The sequence below is a fragment of the Centrocercus urophasianus genome, unplaced genomic scaffold (genome assembly GCF_019232065.1).
Source record: "Centrocercus urophasianus isolate 14NV4802_14NV808 unplaced genomic scaffold, USGS_Curo_1.0 seq_10, whole genome shotgun sequence".
NCBI lineage: Eukaryota > Metazoa > Chordata > Aves > Galliformes > Phasianidae > Centrocercus > Centrocercus urophasianus.
In genome coordinates, this window is record NW_024884142.1 from 72,817,358 (window position 1) to 72,837,479 (window position 20,122).

At 43.6% G+C, this 20,122-nt stretch overlaps 1 protein-coding gene across 4 annotated transcripts in view; it reads left to right on the forward strand.

Annotated features, from left to right (window-relative positions):
- Positions 1–2,195: 2,195 nt before the first annotated feature.
- LTBP1 (latent transforming growth factor beta binding protein 1) overlaps positions 2,196–20,122 on the forward strand; it is a 177,988-nt gene continuing 160,061 nt past the window's right edge. For 2 of the 4 annotated variants that reach the window (XM_042823473.1, XM_042823393.1), the window contains exons 1-2: positions 2,869–2,932; positions 17,443–17,731. In XM_042823473.1, the coding sequence (XP_042679407.1) occupies positions 17,475–17,731 (257 nt within the window). In that variant the 5' untranslated portion in view covers positions 2,869–2,932; positions 17,443–17,474. Of the gene's footprint in view, positions 2,618–2,861; positions 2,933–17,442; positions 17,732–20,122 lie in introns of those variants that run through there. The other 2 variants (XM_042823309.1, XM_042823790.1) reach the window with 2 other exon arrangements.

Genomic DNA, 20,122 nt, shown 5'->3' on the forward strand with positions numbered 1-20,122 from the left:
AGGGAAACAAAGTTTAAAAAAAGTGACCAAAACCAGACAAACAGACAAGAAATGTGTGGATTTCCGTGTAAGAGGGGGAAAAAAAAAGGGAGAAGACAAAGAGATCTGCTGTGTGAATTTGTGAGGAAGGCTTGATCTTAACCAGTTAATCTCAGCTAATAGTTAGAATTTTTTCAGTAATGTTTCTGAACCTAGGTCATTTTTTGCAAGGCATCCACCTTCGTGGATCTATTTCTCCTGCGATCCCTCACCATTTGTTGTACAGTAGCCAGTGATATACCGCCCTTGCACTCTGTGTGATGTGACTTAAGACCCACATTTCTTAAAAGCAACTGGCTCCTGCTGTGGAATGATGCAGCTTTTGCCCTCTGTACAACAACCCCAGCCACACAAGTAGTTGTGATCTCATGCCGGAAAACTTCTGAAGGACAGCGGCCTTGTGCAGAGCAACAATCCCGAGTGCCACATCAGTGTCACGCTGCTCACTCAGTCTTCTCACCACTTCTCTGGTTTCAAGGTATTTTTTTGTTCCTCAAACACTGTAAAAATATTTAGCGTGCTTAGGATTGACAGTAATTATCCTTTGAAAGTGTGAGCAGTTCAGCTGATCAGGATGTTAAAGAAAACACCGCAGATCTACACGTTCGCCAAGGGAGGAGGAAGCGGTCTCAGCAGTTAATTTCTGAATTATTTTCAAGGTGGATCTTTTAAGCTTTATCTCAGCTTCCTTCCAAACCTCTGGAGTTCAGGCTCTACTGTAGCCCCGTGGGGATTTTTTGAGCCTCCGGTGCCATTTTCTCCTCAAACTCAGGGTACTGAGGCGGGAGCCTTTGTTGTCGATGTGGCTCCCTTACGCGGTGGCTACAGAGAGCTCCCATCTCTCATCTATTTAAAACATCTATTTTAGAGCAGTTTTAAATAGATGGGAACTAAGGAGGAAGGGACCGCTGTGCTCTTAACTCTGGCTTTTGCCTGGAATCCTGTCAATGCGAAACCCTCCTGCTCCCCGTGCCGGCTCTGCCAATGGCGTTTAAGAGGAAAATCTCATGTGTTTGGAGGCAGGGTCAGTGTCCTTAAAGCTCTGGAAAGGAGCAGAGGAGGACCTGCGGAAGAAGACCTAGATTCCAAGCTGCTGCATTCACAAGCTGTTTGATTCTCCGAGAGGTTTTTTTTGGGGGGGGAGTTGGGGGGGAAGAACTCAAACGCATCAGATTCTGAGTATTTTCAAAGATGGACTCTTCACGGCATTCTGCAAACTTTATTTACAGCGCTACAAGGTAGCATCAGTTAAGATACACTGTCGATAAACGTAGGCGGTTCTGCTTACACGTTAATTCCTGGGGCACGCTCCGGGTTTGTGTTTTGTTCTTTAGGAAACACACAACAACAACGACAACGAACAAAAGAGAACGGCGCCCCTGATGCCGCGAGGCTCTGCCGAGTGGTCTCCAGCCCCCGGCTCCGACCGCGCGGGCCGAGGAGCGCGCCCGACCTCTTGCAAGCCTCGGTGCTTTCCTTGCGCTCCCACCTGCGCAGCGACGGAGCACCTCGGGGCTCCCAGCCTCGGCTCCCCGACACCACTGCCCGACCCTGACGGGCCCTTACCCCGGGGCTGCGCTGCCGCCGCTCGCCGCCCCGCGCACGAACGCACCAGGTGTGCTGCCCTGCGCGCGTCCCTTACGCCATCCGCGTGGCACCCGCACCGGCGGCGCCCCCCGCGCCGCTACCTGGCGCCGGCCCCGCGCCCCCTGACGTCACGGTGGGGCCAACGCGGGGCCGGCACCGGGGCCGCGGCGCCCCTTCCCTCCTCCCGTTCGCCGTCCCCTCCCTCCCCCCGCTCGCTCGCCCGCCGCACGACTCTTAAAGGCGTTTTTCAGCCCGGGCCGGCTCACAGACCGCGCGGAGCCCGGCACCGCTCGCATCTGCTCCGCGTCGCTACCGCCCCCCGCTCCTCCTCCGTCCTGACCGGCCCGCCGCTCGCACCGCCGCCGTTCCCCAGCGATGTGCTCCCGCTCCGCGGGACGCTGAACTCCGCGGGCTGCTCGGGGCGGGAGGGGCCGGCTCGGGGCGCTCTCCTTTCCCGGCCCCGTTGCGGGCTGGGGGCGGCGGGAGGAGGACGGCCCCGCGCCCCGCCGCGCGCGCCTCCCCCCCGGGCGCCGGGGGTCTCGAAGCTGGCGGGGGCTCCGGCCGCAGAGATGGGTCGGATCGGATGGGGCTTCCTCCTGTGCGCCTGGGCGCTGCTCTCCCCGGCGCTCGCCGCCGCCGAGAAGGGCAGGCTGCGAAGGATCACCTACGTGCTGCACCCCGGCCAGGCGGGATCAGCCGGCGGCCGGCAGCAGCGCCCGGCCCTCCTCGCGGGGCAGCAGCAGCGCACCTTTAACGTGCAGCTCAACGCGCGCTACGGCACCGCGGAGCGCACGCGGCGGATGAGCAAAGCGGGAGGCGCGGGAGTGCAGCTCCGCCTGGGCCCCGTCGGGCAGAGCCACTCCAACTCCGCCGCCTCCTCCTTCGCCAAGCCGGCCCGCTTCGGCCCGCGGCCCAAGCCTCCGCCGGGACCTCACGGCAACAGCAGCGGCGCGCCGCCCCGCCAGAAGCACCCGCTGCCGCCGCTACCGGGGTAAGGTGCCCCGATTGCAGTGCCGTGCTCCGCTCTCGGCGCCTCGCGCCGTTACCCGCCCGCTCCCCTCGGGCACCCGAGGCGTCGAGCGGGCGAGGGGCGGCCCCGCGTTCATCCCCCGGCCGTCCCGGCTCCTCGCGGCTTTCCGCTCTTCCCGCCCTTTTGTCTCCCGTCCCGGCCGTGCGGGGGCCGGCGACCGATGGGGGCCCCTCCGGACCGTCGTCCCTCTCTGCTCTTCCCGCAGGGTCAACGTCTGCGGAGGGCAGTGCTGCCACGGCTGGAGCAAAGCCACGGGCTCGCAGAGGTGCATCAAACGTAAGTATTGCGGGTGAACGGGGAGAATCCCTCCTGAGGGAGGCGGGCGGCACGTGGCCGGCACGGAGCTGCGCCGCCGCGAGGTTACGGAGGAGGGAATAGCAGCCCCGGTTGGGAAGCCTCTGCGGGTGTCCGCGAGGTGCGCGGCTGTGGGAGCGCTGCCTCGGCTCCGCAATGCGCGCCTCTGCCCCACGGGGAGCTGCAGGGAACGGTCGTCGGGATGCGAGGGGGATGCGAGGGGGACGCGGGAGTCCCCCGTGCGGGAGGACGTTTGTCCCTGGGTGGGGTTTCTCACAGTAGGGAGCAGCTGCATCTGTAATGCGCGGAGAGGACAGGTGACAGCGAGCTGCCGGAGCTGTTGCTGGCGGTGTCCTTATGGCGGTTCCTAAGGACGGAGCCGCTTCATTCCCTGACCAACTCAGACGTGCATTTAAGGCAGTCATCTAAACGAACGTTTGCAGTGCGTGCTGATGGGGTTAGGTGAGCTGCCTCGGGTCTCTTGCTTGCTGCAAGTGAAAGTAGCGGAATGGTTTCCTGCAGCCTACATTTCTCACAGCGTGGCTTTGGGGCTGAGCACAGAGCCTACAAAATATGTACCTTGCTTCGGTGGCAAACCAAAGTGGGGAAAGTGTAACTTCACAAGATGGCAGTTTAGTTTCTGACTTTTCAGAATTTCGGTGCTGCTCTCTTAAGCACTTCAGCCTTCATTGTGTTGGGCAAAAAATGTTCCTTTCTGTGGCTTGGATTCACTCTTTCTGTCTTCCAGTAACTTTTCTTTGCAGGTAACTTCAGTGCAGTTTACTTTCAAGCTTTGCTGATAAACAAAGTAGTTTTCTGCGCCTTTTCTTGGTTACATTCCATCTTTTCAACCCCCCTATCATCATTCAGCTATTCTTTTTTGTCTTCTTTTTAAACTCCTTTCCATTCTTTGGTCCTTCAGTACAGACTAAGCCAGGCCATTTGGGTTGTTACGGGATAGCCCTGAAGAATCTCATTTAAATCTGTGAATTACTTGGTCTATTCACACAGTTATTGGAGGAATGGATTAGCAGAGAGAGTTAAAAGAAAGGATGACAGGGTTTGGGGGATCTTTCTCATATTGTCTGTAATATTGGGCTCTCCTTTGCACAAAATATTCTTGCTGCCTGCTCTGATGCCTCCCAGCAGCAGCATCACACTTGGATTGGATTTTCCTTGTTGTACCTTTCTGGCAAGCTGAGTGAAGCACTGAATGTTTTAAAACTGTATGATTTTGTAACTTAAGAAAACTATGAGATAGCACTAACTTGGTTGAGCTATGGAAGATGAGTCTCAGAGTTGTAAAGCCAGATACCTCCTTTTCTTGAGCCTCCCAGTGGTTCTTTCAGAAGAACAGAAACCCTATTAGAGAATGACTGTTAACTCCTTTGTTTCCTACAGGGATAAGTGATTTTTGAGGTCGGATAGAGAACTGTCAGTTTTGGAGTGGGCTCTTCTAGTTGTACCACAGATGCAGACACACCTGAGCTGAGTCATGCAGAGTCAGTTCGGACCTGTCAACATTTATTGCTTCGGGCTCAGTATCACTTTAATAAGCTATTTGGCCTCTAGGGCCAGCTTATATTCTTTTGCATGGTGCAAAGCCTGAGCTAATAAACCCCAGGCCCATGCTGCCTGTTTCCAGAGCCAACTTCCATTTGTCTGCATCATGCTTCCAGAAGCAGAGTGCTGAGAGCCAGCTCTGATCACAAGAGTTATGAGCTCAGGTGTAACCCCAGGCTGCAGCAAGCACCATGTGTTTCTGCTATGCTGCACCTGTGGCAATAATCCTGCCTGTAACCTGCAGAAGCAGGGGTGTAAGTGGAGAGGCATAGTCCTGCAGGCTTTGTTAGCCTTTCCCTCCTTCCTGTGGTGGTAGTGGTGCTCATGGTCTGTTTGTTACACCTGGGGTTGGGGCTGTTCCTCCCTTGGCTGACTCCTGTCCCTGATCAGCAGCAGCCTGGCCAGGTGCAGTGATAACTGCGATATGTTTTCTTAAGGGAGCAAACTTGAAATGTTCTGTGCAGATCATAGGGCACCCTATGGAGGGAGGAGAAGAGTGTACTTCTCAAAGTCCTCTGTAAACTTTAGCTGGAAGCTGAATTGGCAGTTATGTTGACCATGCTCATGTTGTCTTTCAAGTACTTCAGTCTGTCCTCAGGAGGTGAACTTCTGTGTTCCTGTTTGCTACCTGCAGGAGAGTGGCTCTCATATCCAGTCACAGGCATACAGGCTTTTTTCCACGCTGTGCTTAACATTTCAGTTTTACATTGTCAAGTTTTATCTTAACTTTTTTTCAATCTTGGTGTGGCTTTTCTTGTGAAGAACTGCATAATTCGGATTTGAAATCATAGACTTCAGCCTTAAAAGTATTCAGAGCTGCTTTGTGCTGGGGAAATTACTTAAAACCTTCAAAAATCTTTTGGCAATGTTTGGCACATCCACCTTTGGGTAAAGACAAAGGTGGCAAAGGCTCAACCACAGCAATAAACACCTTGGAAGGTTATAAGCACGTGGAAATGTTTATGACGGATTGTCTTACAGTCATCGTTATCTGAAATTATGATCTGTGCAAGAGCAATTACAAGATACCACCACAGCTGGAGACATTGTGCTTTGTTAGAACTTGTTGTGCTACCACAACATTGTACAAATGTTAATTAGCTTTCTAACATGGCTGTAAGGCAAATGAAGCCCAGAATGTGGGTTTAACATTATTTGTTTCATTTACGGAAACTAAACTGTAGGTTAAATGTGACCTTGGACAAGTTATAACCAATCATTGACTGGAAGATAAAAGCTGGAAATCCTATCTCTCAAATGCTTTCTTATCCTGTTGAAAGCCTTTGTCTCTTACTTAGTTACTTGCTACTAAATTTGTATTAGTTAATATTGCTTCCTACAAATTAGGCTCCTTTGCTTGTTCATAATGATTACAAAGAACTTATTTACATGTTGGGAAGTCAAGAAAGAAATTGCTCATTGTACACAGGATCTGATATCTCCAAAAAATGATTTAATGGGACCACCTTGTTTTAATAGTAAACATCTTCTGAAGTATGTAATGTATTTTGTTGGGAGCATTAATATAGAATGTGTACTCAGTGTAAACTGGATAGTTTAAAAAAAAAAGTAAATAGAATAGGCTGGAGGAATTGTAACTTTTGCTAACATCATGAGGCAAATTAACAAATGATAGTAGGAGGGAGAGCTGATTGTTACAGGAATGCTGAAATGTGAACTTCCTGCAGAAGTGTAAGAAAGGCTCATAATGCAAATGAGTGAGAAAGTGAACCTTAGCAAGGTCATGCTTAAAGTGCATTTAATATAGAGAGAATCTGCTCAGATGCAGAGTTCACCTGCTCTATCGTCATGGATTAAGAAAGAGAGAAGACTCATCTCTGTTGCCTCAGGGTGCTGTATGTGTGTGTGCATGTTTTCTGTGGATGGGTGCAAAGTGAGGGTTTGGGAGTTGGATCTGGGTGAGATTTTTCTGAACTGGGCTATGAAGTTCTTCCTGTCTCAGATGCCCAGACACTTTGGAAAGATCATCAGAAAAGGCAATCCGTTTTCAATTTTGAAAGATTATCATGTTTATTCTCTTTCATTTTGAAAATTTTCCAGACTCCACTTTAAATAAATGTGCTGGATAAGATTTCTTTTTCAGACAGCGGTCTTTCTGCTGCAGAAGAAGACCAGCTTGCTCTGAGGAAGGTCCACTTTGTTCAGTTCCCAAATCTGTGTGGCCTCCAGTTGTGTATTGCCATTATGGTTTGAGCTGTCCGGTCCCCAAAACCTCAGGCTATGCTTGTGGCTGCTGTTGGGTGAGCTGCAGCTCCTTCAGGACAAGGGCGCTTGATGATGTAACCGGTGCTGTGGACACCTGGCTTTGCCAGGCCTGTCTGGAGCACGCCTGAGGCTGCTTCCAGATCGTGCTCCTCAGTTGTCTTGGGGGAGGTGAAGGAAAGGTTGCGTGCTTAGATCTTGTTCTGATCTAGGGCTGGGATCCAGACTTGGAAGCTTAGTAGCATACCTGGATGTAAAACTGTGTGCTACTAAGTGTTTTTGTATTGGTTGCTTAGTATCTCTTCTCTCTGCCTACAGTGGGCTCTGAGAAATGGTGGTATCCAGGAGGACGGTACTTCTGATCACTGGAATGAGTGCTTCAAATGTTTGCAGCTGTGCTTCTTGAAGGGTTTCTGGTCATAAATGTTTTCCAAGGCTTGTTCTTCATCTGTTTGATGGCTTAGAGCTTTACCAAGCTCTGTTTATTTACACTGTGTATACAAAGCCTGACTATAACGTGCTCTTAACAAATGTTTTTTGTTTTTGTTTTTTTTTTTTCACATTGAAATCATCTCAGTAAAAGCTGTATCAGTCTTCTTCAAACTATGTCTAAATCAAAATGAAATGTTTGCATTTTAAAGAGACGGAACTACCTTGACCTCACTTAACTCACCCTTTTAATCTGGTCCTTGATGTTGCTTTTAAAAACTCTGAAACTGAAAAACTGAAAGCCATTGCTTCTGTGGCTCTGTTTTGCTTCTGCTGTGGGTTGCTACTGTAACACGTGAGTATAACTTTTAAATTTTTCATGAAAGAAATAGCCTGGCTTTTATTTAGGGGGCCCTCAATAACAGTTTCACCTTCCTTGGGAGGTGAGATAAAGGGAGAATCTATATTCTTGTTATCATTGGTTTTGCCTATACAAGCAAGCAGCATATGCTAATAAGAGCAAATTGTGGAGACCTGAGGCCTGTGGTGTGTTACAGGATTCAGTGTTTTATTTTGCTGTATTCTGGTCTCTTGGAATGGACACCAATATGAGGCAAAGTACATTAGTTGTGTCCTTGTTCCGGGCTCTACCTGATGCAGGCACAACATCTGGCAGTGGAGCACCCCCTGCAGTACCCAGTGGCCCTTCACAAAATGCAGCCCGGGGCTGTTTCTGCTGTTCAGCATGGGTGCCTCTCCTGTACCACGCCCCAGATGGTGGCACTCCTATCTGTATGGCTGCTCTTCTTGGCAGCAGAGAAGGAAAGGAGGTGGGGTGCCTTCTTCTGTGCCTCTCACACAATCACAGAACGGCCAGGATTGGAAGGGACCAGTGCAGGTGAGAGCACAGCCAAGCAGCCATGCTGCTGATGTCAGCATGTCTCCTAGCCATTGGAAAGGGGGAGGTATAGCAAGGTATGGGGTACTGCACCCCTGGGAGCCTTGGGAGAGTTGAGTGCAGCACCTCTGGAGATCACTTCATTTGTAGCTTTGCTGTGAAGTGCAACTTCTTGGAAACAGATACTTCCTTGATGCAGGTTCAGGCTGCCTGGGAGTGAGGGAGTTAATGAGTGTGGATGGAGAAGGGCACAGACCACCCTCAGCTGAGTCCTTGTTTAATTATTGCAGTGCTGAGCCTTAGGGGATTGTGGGTGGTTCATGTTGCCAGGTGAGTCTAATCAGTAATCAGTACAGACTAAAGCTGGGCTGGGTTTGGATTTTTCTGCTTTTAGGAGCAACAGTATTTCCCTTGTGTAGCTTAATTTATTCCCAGAAAGTGGATCTTCTCCATTGACTGCAGAAAGAATGCAGAGCTCCAGTGTCTCTCTGCATTTCATACTGTGCACAGGGGATCAAGGATTTCATGTCTTCACAAGTCAAGATACTCATTTAAATATGGAGCTTCAAATAGTTCTGGTAGGTTATGTTCTCATGTGAAAAGCAGGTAGTCATCTTTGCATCAGTGCAGAGTTTCAGAGAGCTGCTCACTAATAGAGGGAATTGATTTGTGTCCTGTATCAAGGCTTGCTTTTTTCCTAATTCCAATCAGTTTTTAATCATCTCTAGATGGCAGTTTAGGCCTGGATTTGAGAAGAAGGTTAACTGCATAGTATACTCTTATTAAGGATTGGTTGGGCTTAAAAAAACTTTATTGTTCTTAGCATGTAAATTACTTTTTTTGATTAATAGTCTTTGGTATTTCTTTTCTGTAATGTTTCAATTGTCTGAATCCTGCATCCAGTTAAAATTTTTCAATTTTTTTATTGAATTTCTATTATTTTATTCAGTTTCCTGTCTATTTCTTACTAAGTATTTTGTAACAAAATGAATAAACAACATAATGAGCAAAGTTAAAAGAATTAAAAGGATTGCAGAATTCATCATTAAGTGCTCCAGCAAAAAAAACAGCACATAACATGGAATTTCTGGTCCATTCTGTGGAGTTTTATTTCATTTATAGTGGTTGAAAGAAGTATGTGTAGCGTGTGAGAATCTTAATTATTTGTAATATCAGAATATGTGTAATTCTGCTCACAAATCATTAAATACTAAAAATCATCTCATAGATTACATAGTGCAAATAATTAAGTTAGACTGCGCAAACTCCAGTAAATACATGATTGAAAATGCCAGTATCAATTAGCACGTTGTGTTCTTATGCCTGTTAAAGTAATGTCCTTTTGCTGAAGTTAGACTTTTGAAATATTTGAGTATAGTTACCGTTAAATTCTGATCTATTATAGCATATGAAGATAGGTAGGAAGATAATCAAGTGTGCTATGTGCTCATTGTGCTGGCAGAGCAACTATTTTATTATTATTTTTTTAAACTGTGTGACAAAGGCTGTTGTTGTTGTTGTCTGTGTGTTCTCCCCCCTTTCTTGGAGGTTGTATTTATTTATGGTAGTTGTCCATGTCAACGTAGGAATGCATCAGATGTTTGAAGTGGACCAGTGAATTCCTTCATGATGCATGATTTCCTTTGAAGTATATTTAGGGAAAGAATTCCCTAAGACCATGTAGTTGTGATAAGAACAAATTTCCTGTGTAGGAAGACACAGATGGTCATAATATTTCTTCCATTAATCATATAGAGATCATGCAGTCTCTTTTGGAGCTAAAGAACCAGCAGAAATGACATGAAGTAACTTTAACTTCCTATGGGATTTACAACGTTGTTGTCTCAAGCTTGGTGGCTAATTCATCTCTCCCTCCTCAACAACTGTGTAGAGGTATTAGATATACTTCTGGTAAAATTCAGTTGTTGAAAACCATCTGGAGAAAGTTACTCAGATGGAGAACTGGATCCCCAGAAAAGTACTCGATGGTCAGCACTAAATGTTTCTTCGGTTTGGAGACTAGAAATCCAAAACCTATGTTGCTTCCTTATTCCTGACATATGTAGTGCTTACAAAGATGTAAGATGTGGCATCCAGTATATAAAAGTCTAATAGCAAGTGGTGAGCTACTCAGTAGGGCAATTGGGAGAACAGGAAGCCATTGTAAACTTGCCCTTCTCTAGGATATTGGCACTGTATTCAGATTCCTCTGAGGGAACCGGTGCAGGACGCCTCTTCCCATTCAGAATCCCCATAGCCTCTCAAGAGAAAGGAGGCCTTTCTCCTCTTTTCTTTTGGTACTGGTGGGGGATCATTGCTCTGTCTTTCAACACAGCAGGAGCTGGAGGTGCCTTTGTATCACAGATTTAGTTTAGGATGCTCACTCAACCAAGATATACTTAGATTTGGTTTCTCTGTGTGCTTGAGGAATAGAAATCTTGATTAACAAAAAAGATGACAGTACTTGCTATGCCCTTAATAGTCTGTTCCCATGCTGAACATAGCAGAACTTGGAACCTTGCTCTAAGCACAGGTATATTCATGTTAGTGTTGCTTTTCCCTTTTATGTAGACTTGATACATGCATTGTTGCTTGACCATTTTATACTGGAATCTGAAGCATTCACGCACTTCTAAGCCTCCTTCCAATGACTGTTTTCTGTTATTGTGCTCTAGCATATATTTTGTCTGACAGGCTTTACACATTCCTGTTAAAGATAACAGTTCACAACATAGGCTTAGGTTGTTATAAAGGATTAGCAATATTTGGCAGTATGGATAGTGAGACATTTGCAGTGGTGGAAGTTGTTGGAAGTCAGCACATTCTCCTGACAACCAAACTGGTGCATGCTTATATGCAGTTGAAAGGGAAAAACACCCTCTTACTAAAATCTGTTTTCAAACAGAAAGGTTCTATTGGATGAGCTCATTAGAAATAACACAGCTTGCAACTGTTCGTTGTAGTTCATCATATCAAAGCATTAGAGCTTAGGAAATATGGTAAATGTTTGTGGTCATCTAAATACAAACCAACAGTGCCTGTTTGACAGAGGAGGTTCTTAAAGGTAGAACTGAGGCAAAAAATTTAGTGGTGCATGAATTTTTTTGGCACCATTTAAACTTGTGAATTTTGCATTTAAAAATACTTCTCTGTAAATTTCAGTTCTCCGTATGATAAGGAGATGCAAGGATATAAGTGAGATGCCATTGTTTGGAGAAGGTGAATGTAAATTAATGTAAAATCAAAGTGACGAGCTTAATGATCTTAATCTGTCTCAATATCTTGGAAGCAATGGTGACAACACTGGAATATCACCAAGTTTGCACCAGGTGTGTCCCATGAGTGCTCACACAGGATCAGAAAGAGTGATGTGCAAGTTTGTCAGTATTTACTGAACCAAAGCTGAAGGTGACAGTTTCCTGGATTGTTTGCTGGTGACAAGAAATGGTGTCACCATTAGGAGCTGGAGTCAAAATAGTGGTCTGTGGAGTGATGACATGTAAATTCCCCACTGATGAGAAAGTTCATGAGACAGCCCTCAGTGAGTGATGTGTGATGGTTTGTTTTTTTTTTTTTTTTTTTGGGATAGGAAAGGATGTGATCCTTGTGGATATCATGAAACCCAGACAAACCATCAATTCTGACTGCTTTATCACAGTGCTGACTAAGTTGAAGGCTTGAGCTTGCACAGTCAGACCAGAGAAGAAGTCAACCTTTCTATTACAGTACCATAATGCCAGGCCCCATGCCAGCTTGAAAACAGTGGAGCACATTGCCTATCTTGATTGGGCTGTCTTACTTCATCCACTGCATAGTCAGGGTTTGGCACATTCTGACTTTCATGTGCTTGGGCTGGTGAATGATGGACTGCATGGGCAACATTTTCCTAGAAACTGTGTCATCATAGCAGTTGTGAACAGTGGGTCATCTTGACTGGTTCAGATTTTTGAGTGCAGCACGCAGGCTCTTGATTGCTGCTGGTGAAAATGCATGGCTAATGGTGGTGACTGTGTTGAAAAAGAGTGATCTGTGGCTGCAACTGTGCTTGATCAGACTGTTATTGTGCTCCTCATATCTGTTGTAGTTTCCACTGAAATAAATAGGGGGTGCTACTTTGAGAATGACCTATGTACATGTAAATCAGTCACAAATCTATAACACAGATGTGTTGGAAGGATCTTCTAAGGCCTAAGGGCAGCATTGTTGCTCTGTGACTGCTTTTGTCAAAGAATGGCATAACTACAGCCATACTAGGGCTGGTGAGTGCCTATCTAACCAGTCTGCTTACAAAGGTGAGCAGTAGTTCTGTAGGGAAAGAGACGTTAAAACAGTCAGCGTGTTGAGATAGTTTTACAGAAAACTGCAGTGTCTTGTGGTTCAGGGACTTTCAAAGCAATGATACCCTGGGTTAATTATTCCCTCTCTGCCACAGGTGTGAGGTTAGTGTTTCAAACTGCCACCAGCTGTTCCTACTTGGTACACTTAAGAGGTGATGTCCTGCTTGCTTTTTCTTCCCTACCTATAAATTTGCAGCCTTTTGCTTATGCTTGCTTGTTCAAGTTTTCTGTACTTAGAAGTTCTAGAATGTTTAGGCATGACATACAAAAAGGTGATTTCCTGCCTTTCATCATCACAGTCCCGCTTGTTATTTTCTGGCAGGCCTGTACTAATTCTGCTGCTTATGGGACAATCTTCCTTTATTTAACTCCTGCAAAAAATAACCCAAAGTAGGTTCACGTTCCTTCACCAAATCACTCCTTTGGAAAGCAGGGGTGGTTTGTTATATTGTATGTACCCAGTCTTCCCAACTGGCCAACTTCCTCAGCAAAAGAAGTTTTAGTTTGGAAAACAGATTGGTGAACTCCTAATGGAAAGCTCTGTTGAGAGCTATTAAATATGCAAACAGTATTCCTGCTCAGAAATTGTCTAATTTTTTTAAGGCTGTAATGGTACAAAATGTTATCTCTCACCCAGTTTTTATACCCATTCTTAAGCATCAATGTTAATAAGAGGAGAGCAGGCTGAACTAAATAAACCCATCTTTGATCTCACTCTCTAAGGCTAATCTCATTACTTGCATCCTTACTGAGCTTCATTTTGAATTTGCAGTCATGTCTCAAAATCCACCACCTTTAACAGAGGTGTATCCACCCATTATTTTTTTTTTTTTCTCCATGATCGACTTTTTCCACACACCAGTTTTTTCAAGCTTAGCTCTATGGAAAATAAGGGTGTTTCAAGTTAAATGTGCCATTATTGTTGTCTTAAAACAAAGTAATTAGGTCATACATTTGGCACATGGCAGCTGTTTTGACCATTTTTAAAAATAAACTTCTGCATTGTATCAATTAAAAGCTCATTTAATTCTTTCCTAAAACTGCGATCTTGTATCCCACTTTGTGATCTGTTACACAACATTAATGAACTTCAGCCGAAGGGTGGATTGTTGTGAAGATCTCGTGGGTCAGTTTTTTCAGCCTGCTGTCACTGGTCACATTTCAGACTGCATCTCTTAACATTTGCTGGGACTGCTGATGCTCGTTTTGTTGGTGGAGTAATGCAGTTTGTCCTGTGGAGCTTTGTATGCTTTATACACAAATTTGAGAAACCTTCTGGTTTTATGTCACTGTAAGTGAAGTGAGAATCTTCCAGTCGGGCTAAAAAAGAAATGGTAATTTCAAAACAGTTTGTGTTTTTGTCTGCATAGTTCAAAACTCACAGCAACCTTATTAGATTCACTTTGATAAGTGGAAGCTGAAGACTTTTTAGGTTTTTGAAGCATAGGTTGGTTCCTAACAATAAGAAAAAAAGCTGCTGTTTTCTCAGTGCTCTTTTCTTTGCATGCATAAATTATTATTTTACTTTAAATTAGGAAATGCACAACTGTGATTGGTGTCCTAGGAGAGCAGGTATTTCCTTCTACCTTTTTGGGATGGTCTTATGAGCTTAATTCTGTGTTTGATTTCTATTCTTGAAATAAGTTGTTGAGAAGCCTCTAGGTCAATATAGATGGAAGTCCATAAATCTCAGTAAATATACTTAAAATATGAATGCTTTTTCATGTTGTAAAAATGAGACTTCTAAATCTTTTGCAGAAGATTTTTATTTCTTTCTAAAACACTCCAGATTGTGCCAAAATTATTTCACTGTGATCTTTATGCTGTTATTACAGGATGACAAAGGTGTCTGAGTCACTGCTCTGCTCTTGGAGTCTCTTCAAAGCCTTTTATCATAGTGATGTTAGTGAGGAATAATGCGCAGAATTGTCAAATCGTCAAGGTTGGAAAAGACCTCTAAGATCATCTAGTCCAACCATCTGCCTACCAGCAATATTTCCCTGCTACACCCTGTCCCTCGGTACAACATATAAATGTTTCTTAAACACCTCCAGGGATGGTGACTGCACCACCTCCCTGGGCAGCCTGTGCCACTGCCTCCCCGTTCCTTTGAAGAAGCATCTTTTCCTAACATCCAACTTGAACCTCCTCTGGCACAACTTGAGGCTATTCCCTATAGTTCTATCACTGGTTGTGTGGGCAGTGTCATTAATGAACACATCTGAGTCACCTGCACCTCCTAGATTTGTATTGCTTGGTTATTTCTGTTTGAAACTGTTGTGTTGTCACTGTCTGGTAGTGTGATTCTATCTAGACAGGAAGACGAAGTCACATATAGAAACTGTCAGATTATTTTTCAACAACTCAAAATGCCATGCAGATTGTTGTTTGGTTTGTTTTCTGTATTAGCAGCCTGTATTCAATGATTTGCATGCAGTAGAGAGGAGAGTTGCTGAGGCAGCTGTTCTTCTATTTCATCAAGTAGGAGAGGCTGTGTTCCTTGCTTCCTTTCCAGCTGGACCTCAGTAGTAGCACTGAGACCAGTTACCTAGCAGTAATAAGATTCTGTGTGCTTTGTCCTTGCAGTGATGAGATTCATTTATTTTTTCTTTTTTTTAGAGCAATACTGGAATGAGAGTTCCTATTTAGTCATGAAGGAGGTGTGTTGGAGTGGCCTGGTTTGCCTGTAGTTGTATGTAACTAAAAATACAGGTGTCCTATTTACAGAACCATGTTAAAAAGAACTTTGAAAAGGTCCTTTTGAACGTGTGCTTTGTTATTTCCACGTTTAAAAATCTTCCAGAGGGGTCTTGTGATCTTTGATCTTTAGTTCTTCTGAAAATATTTAATTTTATCAAGTCAAGGAGGATTAGAATAAGGGAAATCCAATGAGTGTTGTAGGCTTAGGCTTTGTTCAGCTGATACATGGTTCCAAATTATGGTAATGTTGCAGTCAGTCTAGCCTGTAACTTTTTCAGATTTCTGGTGCATCGTGGTGCTTAGGGCAGTTGGATACCTGCTTTTTTGCAGTATTCTTCAGTGGTTGGTATTCAATGGTAGCTCATAACAAATTCAGGTTTTTCCCCATTCCTTCACAATTTAGTGTCCCAGAATCTATTTTTCAAGCATATGATCCACTGCAGTTGTGTGAATTTCTTGTGTGCCTGGAAAATCTGGGTCTTAAAGGCAAGACGCAAGGAAGAGTTGGCTTATGAGTAACAACATATGTTTGTTGTAAATCCCTTCTCAAGTTCTCAGTGAAAATTTTCTTCAGTCTTCTGACAGTCAAAGACACAATCCATGCTTTTTAAAGTAACCAGAAATACAAATAAGTGAATGACTACTTTTTTTTTTTTTTTTTTTTTTGTGGCCGGGGATGCAGAAGGTGCATTTAAGCTAGTTCAGTCAAACAGCATTCAAGAGGAGATAGGCTGCTGAACAACAGATGGAAGGGGAAGTTATCTGAGAGAAGAACTCCATATAAAGCACAAGATCTGTGGCAAATCTAGTGCCGTGTGTACAGATGATACATGTGATGTGTTTCTATCAAATGATATCAGCTGACAAATAAGTCCCACCGAATTAACACACTTCCATCCTAGCAATGTTTTTCATATGTGAACTTGTATGTGTACTTTTTATATATAGTGTATGTGTTGAAACTTGATTGAAGTGCAAAGTTCTCCAATTTATTTGGAGCGGTGCTTTCTTTTCTCCAAATTGTTATGAAATTGGATATACTGAAATATGGTATAGTACCATGTGTTGTATTTTATGATACAGATAAGCCTGTAAGACTTGTAGATTTGGTGATCTGGCATATTGTTTTATCTGAGCTAAAAAAAAAAAAAAAAAAGTCTTCTGCTACCAATATTAGAAGTATGCTCAGCAGTATATTTTCTCGTAAGTGCTTCACTGAATAGCATCTCTAGGGGGGGACAAATGGGGAAAAAAAATATATATTTTTTGATAAATGTTTTAGTTCAAATTGTGTTTTACTATTAAAATGTATCCACTGAATAAGAAAACGTCTTTTTTCCATCTTTGTTATTTAAAATTTTTTTAAAATGGAATAACACTTTAAGATTAACCACCTAAAATCCTGAATTTAGGCAATTTATGTATACATATGATCAGTAGCTGCTTTTATTGCTTTTTTCATTTCATCTGTGAGATTTGCATCTTCTCTATTTCTTGCTCATTCAAAATGGAATTGAACTAATTGTGTTTTAACAAGGTCTAATGTTGAGACTAAGTTAATTATTCAAATTCCCTCTGTAGTCAGTGGATAGTGATACAAACAGTGTAATTAATCCCATCTGAGGGCACGTATCTGAAAGTGAATTGTCTTTTGAGGAGACTTATCCATCCACACAGATGGAACAAGGAACATAGAGCAATGTGTAGTTCAAGGCAATCTTAAACACCTGTCTGTTTCTTCAAAGAACACCATCCCTGGTTGTAATTATGTCATTGTAGGAACAGTTCGTGCATCTCTCATCTTCAAATGTTACTGCAGCGGTGATTTCTTTGCTTTGGAATGGTTGAAGCAGTGGAAGGGTTGAATTGCATCATGCCTTCTTATATCATTTGGTCACCTGTAATTTGGCTGTAGTGATCTTCAGATCACTTTAAATAGTAACAGAATGTATCCAAGCTTGGATCAACAGTATAGTTTTATAATCTGCATTCTTTTCCACCAGTATGCAATTTGGTTGTCACTGTATGGAGTAGCAGGATGCAGGGAAGGGGTACAGAAGACTGCTAGTAGGCAGGTTTGTAATAGTGCTATATAGATTTTAACTTGTGTATTTCCTATTTTTTACATCTGCGTCATTTTGCTTTTTCAAGCTGTTCAAATGTCACACGTGTATTATGTAGGAGGACAATGAAAGCTCTACCAACTTATATGCTTCTGTGGAGCTTAGCAATTTTACAGTCTCATACTCGATTAACATATATATATATATAAACTGTGGGGTGGGTTTGCGTGTTCTGCTGTTCTTTGTTTCACAGGTGCATTTTAAAATGTCTTTCTATAGCTAACTGTGCACCACCGTGCCAAAACGGAGGGATGTGTCTGCGGCCTCAGCTCTGTGTGTGTAAGCCAGGAACAAAAGGCAATTCCTGTGAGGATACAGTCATGCAAGACACGTCTTCCACTGGAGGCCGGAGCCCCGTTGTTCCCCCGTGGCCCATCCCCCAGCAGGCTGCCCAGCAGGCCTTCTCCCAGAAGGTGCAAGTCCCACCGAAGGCTGGCCCTATGCCTCAGATGGCATTCACCATCAAGCAGAAGCCTCCTGTTGGATTACCTCAGCAAATGCAACCACAGTAAGTGTTTTGCTTGTTTTTAAATTTATTTTCTCTTTCAATGAGGTCCAGTATGTTAGAATTATAAAATATTGTTCCTTGCAAACTGGAAACATGACTATCATAGAAAAATTTTCTTTCTCTGCCTCCAGACTTTGTATTACTTTGATTAACTGAAATACTTCAAATGAGTCTGAAATTTCTCTGCCTATAATGTTGCTTTTTTGAATGCGCGTGGAGCTTGCTTCAGGGCTGCATGTGATATGTGAGGAGACAATTGCACAGGAGCCTGGTGATCAAATTGAATGTTGACAGTTTTAGGTATCTGCAGCAGCTACTATTCCTTCAGCTTCAGGTGAAATCAGAGGCAAAAAGTGTATCCCTCCTGTAACAGATGTTATTTTTTAATAGCTGTAAGTAGGATACAGTTATTTTTCTTCTAGCCACGAGAGAAAGATTATTAGGACTGGGGATTAAACTGTGCTTTCCCACGTCCAGAATTATAAAAAAGGTAATCTTAAAAAGCCCACAGTCAGAATGGAATCTTACGGTTATTGTAGACTGCACCAAAGAAGTTGCATGCTCCTAATAACAAAGTACACCTCTCCAAGCTGCTTCTGAGAATAGAGATCACCAGACACTGCCAACGATATCTAGTGCTTTCAGGTTGCCTCTTTGTTGGATTTGTTCTAGCTTGTTATTGTGGAGTCATAAGCAAAACCAGCTTCATATATGTCATATAATAGGAAGAAGGAACTTAACCTCAGTTCCGCTGGGGTTCTTAACCTCTTTCCAGCATGTAATTTGAGAAATTTAGAAGGTGGAGTGGGCTTTAAGAACAAATGGATTCGAAGTCACAAGACAGAAAATTTCACCCAATTTTGGTATTTTTTAAGTGCTCTGAGCCCAGTTTAGGTCTATCAGAGAAATAACATTATTGGAATCACTAATATGAAGAGGATATTACCACTAAAATCATCATACTTTTCACTGCCCCCTTTTCACAGACCCATACAGACCCAGCAGAACTACTAATCCTCAGCACCTGGCTTCTTTGCCTAGCTCCACAAAGCTCTCTCTAGCAAATCATTTCAAAGAAGCCAGGCAATTCCTTTCTTATCAGAACTTACTCCTGTGTGCCTTCCTCCCTCTTCTTCCCTCTGCATAGTATTCTCAAGCATCTCTTTCTTCTGTTGCAAGACAGGCAAGTTGTCCAAATTTGGTAGTAAAATGTACTTCAATTAAAAGAAAAATGTTGTTTCCTCTTGTCTGAAAAAAATTCTCTCCTTTTCCACACCCTCTGAAATGATGCTTAGGAGAAGCTCATGGATATTTCCAGTGAAGATTTATCTGCCATTATTGCTGGAAATTCTGAGTTCAGGGATAAATATGAAGAAAGGAGATAGCAAACGCATATTTGTCTTTGCTTGTGTAGAGCACCAAGCTATGACTCTGTTTTCTAGAGAGCACTTGCCTTTGCATGCTGCAAAATGTCATGCTGCACCAAAATCTCTGTTCCTGCTTGCATAGAACAATGTTCCAGATGCAAACGAACTGACTTTGGACTCAAGAAAACTCAAGAAATTATCTGTTATCTGAAGACTTCCGTACACTTCCACAAGCAGTGCTAGCCTATGTGGACTTTGTTAATACGACCTTCTTAACCTAAGGATTTTCTCCTAGGCTTAGAGAGACTTTTTTTTAAGGTAAATGGGACTGTTAGTTTTTGAAATGACATGAGGATGAGTCGTTTTCATGCAGTTTAGTAGTGGAGTGGGAAAAATAACTCTGAAGACTCTGTTTTTCTGAGAAATCCAGCTTATAACCCTATCAGGAGACAGGGAGGAAGTGAGCTGTTTGACAAACCACTCACATGAGAGAAAAAGGTGCATGTCTAGATGTAACTGTTGAAATCAGTGCTATCTTATCAGTAGATCTTGTGTAGACTAATAGGACAATTTACAGGGCTGAAAGAGGACTGAGGTCAGATCTCTACCATTAGGGCAGAACAAATGATCTAACTTGTACTTCAGTTTCTCCTTTGAATATCTTGTGGTTTTTGTCTTTTCTATATGCTACTCAAATCTTTTTGAATAGCTTTTTCCTGTTCCTACTCTTAAAAACCTGTGAAAGGCTATGGCAGGACTAGGGCTATTGGCTGTGGATGCTGTTGATATGATAATCCAAACACTGCTTGCTATGCTAAGTTGTCAAGGACTGTTGAGAGCCAGAGCAGAACTCAACCTGAAACACCAAAATAAGCTCCTACAGTAGACTAGTCTCTACAGCACTTCTGTTTTGCCGTTCCCTATCAATTTTTGTTTTTCAATGCAATTTTTCTAGCAATTCATCAAGATATGTTTTAATCAGTTTTCATGGGATTACAGTAGCAATTACAGGGAAATAGGAAGT